Here is a 12,956-nt window from a genome sequence, read left to right as displayed (position 1 = left end):
TGATTTCTTGTTTCTCCCTAATTATCTCTCCTAGCTGTATTCTTAGTTGCCTCATCTCTTCGCGGCACTGTTCCAATTCGCGCTTAAGACTGGCGTTTTCCTCTGATAGTTTTTGGATTTGTGTGTTTTGTGTTCAGTTTGTGTTAGAGTGCGGAGCATATAGCGATTTGGGAGGGCCGTCCCGCCAGCTCACCTGCGAGTTGCCGCCGTTCTTCTTCTTCTTCTGCTGCTGCTGTTGTTGTTGCTGCTTGGGTTGTCTTTGTTGTTGCTGCTGCTGCTGCTTGCTTCCGTTGTCCAGTGGTGGAAAGGACTCGTCTTGTCCGCTCCCCTGGTTTTGATTCCAGTGTCTGCCGCGGCTGCGACTCCGCGACTTGCTTCTGTCCGGGTCTCTGCTTTCGTCCCCGAACCATCGCGGTTTCCCTCCTCTGCTGCGGCTTCTGCTGCGCCGACCTTGCTGCTGCTGAGGTCCCTAGCGTAGCTCGCTCGCTGGCTTAAGGCGCTGCTTGCAGTCCTTCGAGCCGGCTGCGTGCTCTCCGCCGCAAAGCATGCACTTGGGTGTACACTTGTGTGCCTCCGCCGGGTTCTGGCATCCGCACTGCCTACAGGTCTTGGTTTGTGGGCTTGGACAGACGTCCATCCGATGTCCTTGCTGACCGCAGTTGTAGCAGACTTGTCTCGTTGGTTTGTATGCGTAGCACCACATCTCTCCTCCATGGTAGATCACTTGCTTGGGTAGAAAAGTGCCTTCAAAGGTGATGACGGCCGTGCTCGAGCTTCCAAGCATCCTGGCCGCCAGGATCTTCACCCCCTGCCTGCGTAGTCTGAGGTTGTCCTTGAGCTCATCCGGTGTAGTTCCTGGGTCCACCCCGTGGATGACTCCCTTCACCGTGTCCTCCGGTGCCGCCACGTGGGCGTTGACTGCGTAGGTTTTATCGCCAAATTTTAGCTGCGTGATATTTCTGATCTTCCTGGCTACTATCTCGTCGCCAGTGCTGATGATTATTATGTTAGAACCATTTCGTAGTCTTACGATGAAGTCTCCTGTCTTGCATTCGTGCCCGGTAGCCTCCGCTGCTGCCTTTGCCACTTGGTGTGTTTGCAAATCCTTGACTGTGAGTCCTCTCGGTCGGAGAACTACTTTTACGCCGTCCTTCGGGAGCGGCGGCAGTCTCCTCCTCTCGCCTCCTCCTTTCTCTGCTTCTTTCTGCGCAGCTGGTGCTCCCCTTGTAGTTTGCATTCCTTCCGAGAGAGGCTCCGGGGTCGTCTTCCCCGGGGTCCCTTGCATCTCCATTCTTTGTTGTTGCTTTCTCCGAACCTTTGGTCCTACGACTATCCAATCCAGTTCCATATCCTTGTTTTCGGAAACTTGCATGTTTCTTCCTACTGGGTCGCTGCTGTTATGCGTCGGTCTCGTCTCTCTCACGGAGCCCCCCCGGCTCTGCCGCCCGGGGTTCTCTTCGGTCGTGTCTTGGAAGTCTTCGTCCATATTTTCTGGCATTTCTGGCATAAAGCTATTCAAGCCTGTCATTGTGGGCTGTCTGTCGCTAGGGGTGTTCATCTGGAACTTCTCTCCGGTCTTTGCCCCCATCTCGTTGAGGCCGGGGAGGCCGCGGAGCACCGTACTCGTGTTAGGCCTAGCTAGGCCTACTGTCGCGCCGACCACGTGGGAAGTTCAAGAACCGATAAAAATCGAAATGTCGGACCCACCAGCTCGTATATCTTCGGCCCTCGTGGTCCTCTTCGTTATTGGCGTCGATTCCACCCCAAAAGAAGGCAGTCCAAACGGGTTAGGCGGGTCAAGGAAAAATCTGCAGTCATGATATTTAATGAAGAGGGCGGCGAGCATAGAATACAGGAGTTCGTGCTAAAAGTAGTGAATGAGTAAAAGTATCTTGGGGTGTGGATAAATAACAGTGTTGAGTATCTGACAGAGCATGAAAAATATGTAATGAATAAAGCTAGTAGGAATGCAGCTGTCATGAAAAATAGGGCACTGTGGAATTACAATAGGTATGAGGTGGTAAGAGGGATCTGGAAAGGGGTGATGGTCCCTAGCCTGACCTTCGGTAATGCGGTCCTGTGTATGAGGCCAGATGTTCAAGCAAGGCTGGAAATTAGGCAACGGGGAGTAGGGAGGTTAGCTTTGGGAGCACATGGCAATACACCAAATCAGGGGGTACAGGGTGATATGGGATGGGCGTCTTTCGAGACCAGAGAGGCTAGCAGTAAGATAGCATTTGAGGAACGATTGAGAAAGATGGAGGAAAAGCGGTGGGCTAGGAAAGTTTTCAGATACCTGTATATAAAGAATGTTGACACGAAATGGAGAAAGCGAACTAGAAAATTGACAAGCAAATATCTGGACAGCAGTAAGGAAGCAAATCAGCAATTATCGGTTAAGAAAAAGGTTAAAGAAACAGAGAGAGCTTTGTGGAAAACAGGGATGCTGACGAAATCGGCACTGGAAACATACCGGACCTTTAAACAGGAAATTGCCAAAGAAAATATCTATGATAATTGTAGCGGAAGTTCTTTGTTGTTTGAGGCCAGGACTGGAGTTTTGCGGACTAAGACGTATAGAGTCAGGTACCAGGAGATAGACACTTTGTGCATTGCGTGCGGAGAGGAGGAGGAAACGGCTGAACACTTGATACTTTTCTGTAAAGGGCTTCACCCTACAGTGGAAGGCAGCGGGGCTGACTTACCCAAGGCATTGGGGTTTAGGGATAGTGAAGGAAAAGTGGACTTTAAGAGGTTAGAAGTAACCAAGCGAAGGTTATCTGATTAGTGGCTAAAAGCAAGACAGGAGTAAAATTTCACAAGACATGGCTAGGTGGCTTGAGCCACCGCCCGATGTAAAGGTTTCAGCCGTATCCATCCATCCATCCTATTGTGCACAAAAAGGCTCTCGGAGCAACGCTATCTACGCGGACGACGCGGAAATGTTTTGCGATCGCGCGAAACACGATCATTACCGTTTAACATGTTTATGAGTGATGTGTGCAGCCCAGGATTTCTGCGGAACGCTTGTGCTTGTGTCAACCGTCGCCGATCAAAGTTTGTGACCGAAACACTCGAGGCACGATCGTGGTTCGCGGCCGGCTACTTACGGGCCGGTCGAGATCAGAATGTCCAACAATTCAGACAACAAACTGCAGGATGCGGCGCCTGAAGTTTCAACGCCCGGTAATCGTTGGACACCTTAACGGCGTTCTTTAAACAGTGCATGCTGATGCCACGTATGAAATGGCTTGTGATGCTCCCGAACGCGTTCTTTTGAAGGAGCGTCATTACGGAGCGACTATAGCATCACTTATGTAGCAGATTACAAGCCAGATTTAAAGCTCCTTGGATAATCAGTTAAATTACTGCATGCATTTTTGTGTGTGTGGCTGTGCCAAATTTGGCATTTCGGACAAGTCTCTGCGTTGGGCGCGTGCATCTTGAGAAACTAGAAAGCGTATCGGGGCCGACTGCAGGCGTTTTAACGTAGTTTGTCGAGATTAACGTAGACAAGTCTTGATCGGCCAGCCCGGTTCGCCATATCACTGAGGATTCCCCTAAACATTTGACCAACCGACCACTACTAAACGCTGCGGTTTTTGTTGTGCGCCTCATGGTGCGCTGTGCTGAGCAGTCATGTATTTACAGGCGATGCTGAGCCTGGTGATCCAGTCCCAAGCACGCTGAAAAGGAGGTCAGAAACGCCGGACCCTTGCCTCAGTAGCCCTGGCTTGGACAGTGCGCCGCTTGTGATCTGTGAGCCAGAGACGGTGGCAACGACATCAGTGGAGTGTGGTTCGGAACCGCCACCAGATGCAGAGTATGTGTGTATCCCGTCGTCCGATGGCGAATACCACCTGGAAGAGGTTCAGCCCACGGTTCCCGATGATAGAGAAGAACGCAATGTCGCCCCTCTGGCGGACCCGACTCCGATGGATGCTGCTGTTGCCCCTGCTGAGGCCAGCGGCGAAGGCGCGACGTCCGCTGGCCTACGACGTAAGCGTCCCAGGGAGGAGCGCAAAGGCAAGAAGAAGTGCAAAAAACCAAGGTTCACTCAAGTGCAAGAGCCCTATGAGACAGATCTAGATCGTTTTCTGGAAGACACTGCGGAGAAGAACAATCTCACCGTGACAAATGTCAAGAACATCATACGGGTCTGGCACTTTTATGTCTTATCATAGAGTGACTGAAGAAAGTAATGTTTCTAACGAGATTTTTTAAACGAGAAGATGGCGGTGTGTTAGTTGTTGGCTTTGATATTACTTATTGACTACTTTGTTGGTTGCGATACAGTGACATTGACTGTAGTGATCAGTTCAAAATGAACAGGCCTGAGCCATTGTGTTCGGGGTGTTGCTTGATCGCTCCTTCAACATCGCTTTCTCGAGCGCAGATAAGTGATCTAATGCATTTCAGGAAACGCAAGAGAAGATGCAACACAGATGGCCGAGGTGAAGAAAGAAAGTGCCTTTGCACCTTGTCTTTGGCCATGTTTTCTTGAGTAGTTTCTGAAATGCGTTCTTTATCAGTTAATGTACTTGTTTTATGTTTTTAAGTGTCTTGAACTTATGAAGCATAGCAATTCAGGGTACAAACTTTTATTCAACTGTCTGTAAACCTTGTTTCGATTAGAGCGTGATGCTGGACATGCAAGGCAAGGAAGGTTTGGTTTTTTTGAAGTGGAGCTTCTCTTTCGTTATAGAATGCTTTCCTGCCTGCTACTCAGATCCATATTTTTGTTTTGTTTTGTTTTTTAGGATACTTGAGATTTCTTCAGAGAAGGTTGGTCAGGGTACGCTTATATTGAGCTCACCAATTGTTGTGCAACACCTAACACACAGAGAATTTTATTTTCAGAAAATACGGAGTAAGCAGTTAGCTAGTAGTGCAAGGCCAGTGTTAAAGGCAGCCTGGATCAGCACGTAAAACCTAAGCAGTGCTGCAACAGCATTTCTGCTGTCAGCAAAGATGTGTGTAGTCTTTTGTTGGGGCGGATCAAATGCTCTTTCGACATGGCAACACTAGCCCCCCCGCCCCCCCCCCCCCATATTTTTTGGAAGGGAGTATATAAAGATTGTGAGTATTAATGCTGCGAATTAGGCGTGCTGGTACATACTTAGAAATAATGGTGGCAGCACAGAAAAGGGGACAATGGCTAATCCTTGTCTATTCTCTGTCCGTTGTCTCCTTGTTTGCGCTGCTGTCATTATTTCTAAATGTGAGCATTACTTAACTCGTTTCGCCTCCTGGTTTCGAAGCATTTGACAGTACGAAATTTTCTTCCACTCCTATTAGACAAAGACTTGCTAACTACACAACATGAGCACCATACTCAAAATAGCAGCTGCTAGATTTTGCTTCACAGCACACAGCTTTCATGCTGCACACATTGTTTATGTTTTCTATTCATGGCGGATGGCTGTCAACATAGTCTGTGAATTCCCACAACAATTGTGTCTGATCGGGTATGTTGCCAGTTGTTGCATGCAAGTTTTTGGTGAGGTGCTGTTAGCTTCATTGGAGGTGTTACGAGCTAAACTGGGTGTAGAACAATTAGTAGCACCACTCTGATCGGATGCTCTGATGCCACAGTAAAAAAACTGTGCACATTGCTTCTTGCATTACTCTAGGTGCATGGTGACAATGCTAATGAAGGTGATACATTCAGGCTCATGATGTTCTTTTTTTTGCTACGAAATATTTAGGGGGCGGGGACATGTTATGGTGTACTATATGCTGCCCTGGACGAGATCTGCTGCAGGCATGCTTTTATGAGCGGGATTTGTGCTTTGATGTGCACATCATATGCTATATAAATAGTTGGGCAGTTGAATCCAATTCACTGAATTCAGTTTAGTGGAATAATCAGCCCAATCAATTCCACTCATTTGAATTAAATTTGATCACTTGGACGGAATTTATTTCATTTGGGCTGACGCACCAACACCAGTGCACAAAAAGCATGAACAAAAATGTGTCGATGCAGCTATTAAAGACATTAAAACGGAATAAATTAGTTTCCTTTCGTACATGAACAAAACAAAAAAAATTCAGGCACATGGTGTAGCTTTATGCTACATGGTATGTACAGCTGACTGAGTTGTTATTGCTTCATTTCAGAGGGTGGTGTCAAACACTCGCGTCCTTGCCATGCTACAAAACACCATGCTGTCTCATGTTGCGGCTGAAGAAACAGGATCTGACTTGAGCTCTTTACCTTACGAACCGAAGTTTACAAGAGCCAAGGCGAGAGAGATCATGGAAAAGCAGCCTCATGTAAGTGGATAGTCAGCTACAAGTGCAAAGAATTGCTAACGTCAGAATGGAAAATGCCAAAAAGTTCTTTTTGTTGCACCCCTTCTAACTGTCAAGCATAGCTTCATTCTTTCCTCTGCGCCCCTTTTCCCCCATGATCCTTGGGCCAACCTGCTATTGGTGTGCATTGGGAGCACACGCTCGTGATATCAGCAGAAAGCATGCAGTAGCAGCAATGTCTGTGGCTTTGTTTATGTAGCACTGAAAACCCTGCCATATTGAATAACTTCCATTGTACGCGCGTGTGTGTGGTGTGCGTGTGTGTGTTTAATGCTAAATTTATTTTAGTGCTTCTGCCTCAAAAATACAAGAAATATTGCTAGGACTAAATTTAATCTTGCAGTGAAATTAATTTCCTAGTTAAAAATTAGTTGAACCGTTGTGTTACCACACCGAGCTTATTTCTTAGTGTGACAGCCACTCGTCTAGTGACCAACACTGGGGGTGACAAGGCTTGTGGCAGTTTGAACACTTTTTTCTGACAAAAATCAAGGGTATATGTACTTTCTCTGTCTTGTGTAGAGTTCTTTGTAAGCACTGCTTGTAGGCATGCCATTTGCATCTCCATAGCAACTGCCCAAAACAATGATGTGCTTTCTAACATTTTCGTCGGCACAGCTCCTGTGGCAAGTGTCTCCAATGAAGCTGTCTGCACCGAGCGGCTCACAGCAACTTCTGCAGCAGGAGTTCCCTGATGAGAGCAGTTCCGATGAAGAATACCACCCTGCGTCAGAAGAGGTGCGTACCTGCTACAGCAGTATGGCGTAGCATATTGCTGACTTTTCACACTGTTACCAGGAACTGTGAATTCGCAAACACAGTTTACCTCGGACATGATTAACATTTTCCTGTCTACGCCTATTCCCATCGACAGCCTGCTATCGATTGCTTCAAATTCTTATTTTCCTTTTTTCTAAGCACTCCTGGACAGCTAGCATCATCCAGTGGGTAGTAGAGCAACTATTTTTCAGTTTTGCTTTTCTGTTTCCTTTTTTCTGCTGTGGGGTGTTTTTTAAAACCCGTCCGGCATCCCCTCCGGAGTCAGGTGATGAGCGCTCGTAGTTTCCATGATTGGCAGCCGTGGTGCACGCTGCTGCTCCGTGGAAATGGTGCTACGTTTTTACCAATTCTGATGCATCTGTGCTCAAGTTTTTGAATGGCCGCAGCACAGTGTCATAGAATAAAACTTCGTGTCCACATCCTGTGGACCCCAAGGTTCCCCTGTTGTTCTTCCTGGAGATTCACCTCAGGGTCTCCAGTGCAAGCCCCTAAGAGTAGAGATATACAGAAAGTGTAAAATGTGCTACAAGGAACGATAAGACTAGCAGAAAAAATGTTTTGCTGTGAGACATATGCGGCCAGTCTATGTTTCACATCATCAAAGAGCTGTTTTGCACAGTGGCATGATACTCATTAGGGCTAATGTTTTCTCATACACGGACTTACATTTTTATGCGCCGGGTTTTAAAAATTCCTTTGCGCAAAATATTGGCCTAATCGAGAGCAAACTCCGCTCACAAGATAGAATATTGTTGCCTAAGTTGTTCGAGGTCTAAATAAACATTGGTACGTGCCTCTATTTGGTGGAATTAGCAAGAAACTGTTTTCGGCTATGAGCACAGTTTTTGCAGATGCGAGCTAAGCAGCCAGTCTCAGAGGCTGTGCCATCTGTCGGATGGCGAGGCAAACGACGTCCCCGCTCAGTGGGTGGGAGAGAAGCGCGCTCTCTTCGAAGATGGGGTTCGTCTGCCAGTCGGAATGAGTGTCACAAGGAACACCACTGCTTCTACTATTAAACACCGCAGTGAAAATGTGACACCAACTGCACTGCTCACACTAATAACTGATAAGTCGTCGCTTGTGAGTTGCTTTGCTGCAGTTTTGCTGACATACCTGTTAGGCTTTTGTAATCAAATTTTGTTAAGGGAGCATGTGCTGTAAACCATCCTAGCAGCGTGACCCTTCTTGATACATTCAGGGGAAACACACCACGTCGTTGTCAGGCTTTGACTGACACTTGGAATTGCAATGCAACAGGCATTATTGAATGGCAACTGGCAGTGCTAGACGTGGAATTGATTGAATACCAGGTTGAGGTTATCAGTGGTTGTGAACATCTGTATATTGTATCTACCAGCTATGTATTGAGGGTAGCACTTGTAATTTACCTCCTTTTTATTTCCTACTGATTTACAACTACGTGTGTTTGGGCAAACACTCGAGTTCTTCGAATTCTTTTTTTAGTCGTGACTGGAGGCTCCATCGTGCCAGTTTAAATTAGACAGCAGTGCATGTAGCATTCTGTCATTTTGTACTTCTTGGTAGTGCAGCTGTTAGCTGCGCAGGTTTCTTTTTCTATTCACAAGTGATGGTGCCTTTTGCAGAGTGAGGATGAAACTGAACCACCATCCTCAGTGGCGACGACTGTTCCACCATCACCACCTGCCTCGGACGCAGCATTGGAGAGCCCCGAAAAGCAAGAACCCAGTGATGCAGCAGCTGCTAGTTCTGCGGATGCAGAAAAGGCAAGCATCATTTATGAGGGGATAAAGGAGTGTCATAACAATTTCTCTGGTGTGGCTCAAGATAAAATGCTCGCTACCATTTCAGCACGAACTGCATAGCGTTTTACTGTGGGCTTTATTAACATTGTCACTGTAGTAATGGGAATCGAATAGTGTTTGGGCATTGCAGGCAAATTAGGAAACTGAATCAAATGCAGCAGTAACTAGTTAGTGTCTGCATTAATAAAATTTAACAGTTTTCACAGTCGCCAAGCAATGGAGCTGGCAATTTTCATCTAGCTGGTGCCATGGGCGCTTTAGAGAGCAACAAGCACCTTCTTACCCACTGACTAGGCCACCAGAAATGTCTCAAGCACTGCAGACGTTCTACTACATGGCTCAGTGGCTATTTTGGTGTTGTTTGGGACGTTAAACCCCCATAAACTAAACTATTTTGGTGTTGCGCAGAGCAGCTCGAGAGCTTTTGATTAGCTGTACATCTCTGTGGAAGTCAGTTGGCTTTGTAACTGGTGTTGATACATGATTCCAATCTTGTATGCAAAAAGTCTGAACTCCAGGAACCAATTTTCAAAAGCTTACAGTCAGTGTTGCCACAAAACTGATCTGCCACCTAGGCACAGTTGCACAATTCTCTGTGTGCACTGGTAATGTTCAAGTCGACGTCATTTGCTTTTATTATTGTGACCGGCACAGGCATGAAGGTGGGTCCCAGAGAAGCAATACAAGTCAGAACTGCATTGTTTAATACTAAATTTCTGTTAGAGTTAACTGTCGTTCCAGCTAAACCCAAGTTGTCCCGGCTAATTCTTGCGGCTAGTCCACTCTAGTTCATTGCCATTGCTGTGTTGTGTGTAACGAATACAGCACTTTAGCCGCCATGGTGGCTCAGTGGTTACGGCGCTCGGCTGCTGACCCGAAAGACTCAGGTTCGATCCCTGCGACGGCAGTCAAATTTTGATGGAGGCAAAATTCTAGATGCCTGTGTACTGTGCGATGTCAGTGCACATGAAAGAACCCCAGATGGTCGAAATTATCCAGAGCCCTCGACTACGGCATCCGTCATAGCCTGACATGCTTTGGGACGTAAAACCCCCATAAACCAAACCAAACCAAACTGAATGCAGCACTTTCCTTGTGACGCCTCATGGTGCAGCTATGCAGCCATTGCACTGTGGATAGACCTGCCTCAATCATTCTTTTCCTGTATTTTTATTTAATGTGAACTGCCAGTATTGCATGACAGCTGTGGTAAACTGAAAGTCGTGTGTCAAACAGTTTTCTAAATCATGAGAACAAAAAGTAAAATGTATTCCCCAAAGGAAAGGGAAAGGGAAAAGAGTTCTTTTACATCACAGTTTGTTTTTTCAGTAGAGGTTAATTTTAATTGAACTTTAAACTTTACTTTGAGCTGAGGTGCGGCACCATGAGGAAGGCTGGTTCAGGAGCCCTAGTGCACTCGTCATGTATCATGCAGCAGCTTCTCAGATCATTGTTTGGATTTCTTGGCTTTTAGGTAAGCCAAAACCACGATCCTTATGGAACAATTTCCTCTGTTGGGAAAAAGCCAGGCAGAGGTCATGTTGCTGAATGGTCGCTGTTTCTTTAGAAATGCTTCAAAGTGGCTTATAAAGAGGTTACTTTGAAATTTGAACCAGTACCAACTGAAAGCCTAATGGTTTTATACGAACATTTCGCCAGATTTATGTCTTGGCTTATATGTTTTAAATTGTTCAAAAAGCCTAACAGCGCCTGTTTGATGATTATTGAGACATTGAGATTATTACTGTATTTACATGTTTTATTTTAGTCGTGGATTGAAGAAGCCCTTATTAAAATAGTTCAGTTTCACTAACCTGTGTTGCTGTGTTGCTCAGCAAATTAGTTGCCAGACTTGACTATTACTTTTTAGATAATATATGGCATTTTTCCTGTAGCCTGCAGCTGATGTTCTTGTATAAGTACTTTGTTTGTAGCTGTTGTTTTACCTCTCTTTAATTCAGCTGTCACAAATATTTTCAAGAACACAGCCATCTATTAGCAGGGCACCTTCTCGCAGTCCCCTTTGGTTTTCATGGGGAAAGGAAAACAGTCCTCTTTCTAGCAAGAATAGCAAGAGTATTTTTCTCAACATGTGGGCTTCTATGTCTAGTTTAGCTATTATTAGTTCCATTCACTTGTAGTTGGCATGTTCCTGCTTTTAGGAAAGCGGCATTGCAGAAAGAACTCGGTCAAAACTTCCACTCCGCGATACACCTCTTGAATGCATTGAAGCCCAATTCATCGCTCCAGACATCACCACTGACATGTATGACACTGAGTGTGATGACGAAGAGTGGAAGGAGTTCCTCTTCTCACTCATCAAGCCTTTTGGTAAGCGCGTTAGATTTTATCGCTTTTCACTAGGTCCTCAGTCCTCCCACACCGAAATTAGTGGGTGTCTGACAGAATTGTTTAGAAGACATCTTTGGCTTGTGCACTGCTAGAAGGCTTAATGTCTTTTTGAGGTTGGGAAGTTACTGCGTACAGTGTGATTATCTGAGAAGGAAAAAAATAAATGTGGGTGTTTATATGTAGATTACAGCTTTGTTGTATGAAGAATACATGCATAATTGTAAAATAGAGCAGGCCAGTATTTTTTATTTCTCTTCACTAGCAAATTCAGGCAACCTGGACATAGCTAGTTGAGGTCAGTGTTCATAGCTGTGCCCGAAACTAGTATTCAGGAGACATCAGTCCCCATTTTACTTTCCGTTCTAAAGGAGCAAAGAGAGTGCCAAAATCACGAGACTAATTCTTCAGTGTCATTTGCCAGGAGTGTAGTTTTGTGGTGACAACGTTGCACATGAAGGGATGCATACAACAAGGAAATTTAAGTTCTCATTTCAGCCAATAAACAAAAAAGTTGAAAGCTATTATGCTCCATCTAAGCGCTTGAAGAAATGTACTGTATTGGTTTGTAATCTTTCAATCTATAACTGGAAACTTTGTGATGGTGCAGCACAAGTGTAGCGCATGTTTGGTTTTTGCAGAGCAAGAGGACAACCATGAAGATGACGTTGAAGATCCTGAGTATACCATTCAGGAGGAAGAAGATGAGAATGACGACTCATGGGACATTCGCAATGACCAAGCCGTCAAGATACCACGTAGGCTTTATTTTTCCTTCTCTGGCAGTCTTCTACTCTCTGTAAGTGCTGCGCGATGTCACAAATGGATGTTGCTAGTAATCTGCACATACATTATGCTTGTGATCCAAGCGGTTCACTTTAATTCATGCTGCAGTCACTTGTCAAGTAATTTTTTCTTCTTTTAACTTTACTGATATGGTTTGAAAGCTTTAATTTTGAATGGGTAATGTTTCGCGGTCTAATTCTCTCCCAGTTCACCTACTCACTTTGCCCACAAAGAGGAAAAACAATATTAAGACCTCATAGGGCATATAAAACGTCTGTGTAACTTCTGCCCTCAAAATCATGATGGCTTGTTTTTTAGTTTGTTTCTCATGAGGGTTCATTATGAACATTCTAAAGTGACAACTATCTTGAACTTCCGATGTTCATGACAAACTCTCGGAATAACGGTGGTGGCTGTACGTGAGCATTCGTGGCCGTCTTTTTCTTCAGAGAAAGAGGTGAATGAACTGATGACTGAGCTCATGCAAGTAGCAACACGGGAGCTTTTGGACAATGAAGAAGAAGACGAAGCTCCATTGGGTCAAATCAAGTAAGCATAAGTCCCTTGTTCAGTCCTGCACAGGTGCCATGAACTGTAATTGTTTTGTTGCTGTCAAATGTGTCCCACTCCGTCATTCATGTCATGTCTTTCCTTTTTTTGCTGACACGTTGGTATGTATATACTTGAGTATAACTTCATTTCTCTTTGTGTGGGTCAAGGCTGTTATTTTAAAAAAAAACTGCAGTGTAAAACATGGCAAAAGACAGGGACACAGGACCAGGGTTCACTTACAAATAAAATTTGATTGCAAGAACAGGAGCGTGCAAGAACGGACTCTTCAAGCAAAGAAGTAGATTTCTGGAGTTAAAAGGATGTTTTCTTCAGCATGGTGTTGTTTCCAGTGGTGCGCATAAAAAACAGGTGAGATGTGCAGGCCAC

The 12,956-nt window shown here is 45.3% G+C and overlaps 1 protein-coding gene across 4 annotated transcripts in view; it reads left to right on the top strand.

Moving 5' to 3' along the window:
* Nucleotides 1-2,876: 2,876 nt before the first annotated feature.
* mute (gon-4 like protein muscle wasted) overlaps nucleotides 2,877-12,956 on the top strand; it is a 45,805-nt gene continuing 35,725 nt past the window's right edge. For 3 of the 4 annotated variants that reach the window (XM_077658509.1, XM_077658510.1, XM_077658508.1), the window contains exons 1-8: nucleotides 2,877-3,186; nucleotides 3,652-4,157; nucleotides 6,124-6,279; nucleotides 6,937-7,056; nucleotides 8,703-8,843; nucleotides 11,045-11,213; nucleotides 11,873-11,989; nucleotides 12,467-12,566. In XM_077658509.1, the coding sequence (XP_077514635.1) occupies nucleotides 3,129-3,186; nucleotides 3,652-4,157; nucleotides 6,124-6,279; nucleotides 6,937-7,056; nucleotides 8,703-8,843; nucleotides 11,045-11,213; nucleotides 11,873-11,989; nucleotides 12,467-12,566 (1,367 nt within the window). In that variant the 5' untranslated portion in view covers nucleotides 2,877-3,128. The remainder of the gene's footprint in view (nucleotides 3,187-3,651; nucleotides 4,158-6,123; nucleotides 6,280-6,936; nucleotides 7,057-8,702; nucleotides 8,844-11,044; nucleotides 11,214-11,872; nucleotides 11,990-12,466; nucleotides 12,567-12,956) is intronic. The other variant, XM_077658511.1, reaches the window with a different exon arrangement.

The sequence above is a fragment of the Amblyomma americanum genome, chromosome 3 (genome assembly GCF_052857255.1).
Source record: "Amblyomma americanum isolate KBUSLIRL-KWMA chromosome 3, ASM5285725v1, whole genome shotgun sequence".
Taxonomy (NCBI): Eukaryota; Metazoa; Arthropoda; class Arachnida; order Ixodida; family Ixodidae; genus Amblyomma; species Amblyomma americanum.
This window is presented reverse-complemented; position numbering and strand designations above follow the sequence as displayed.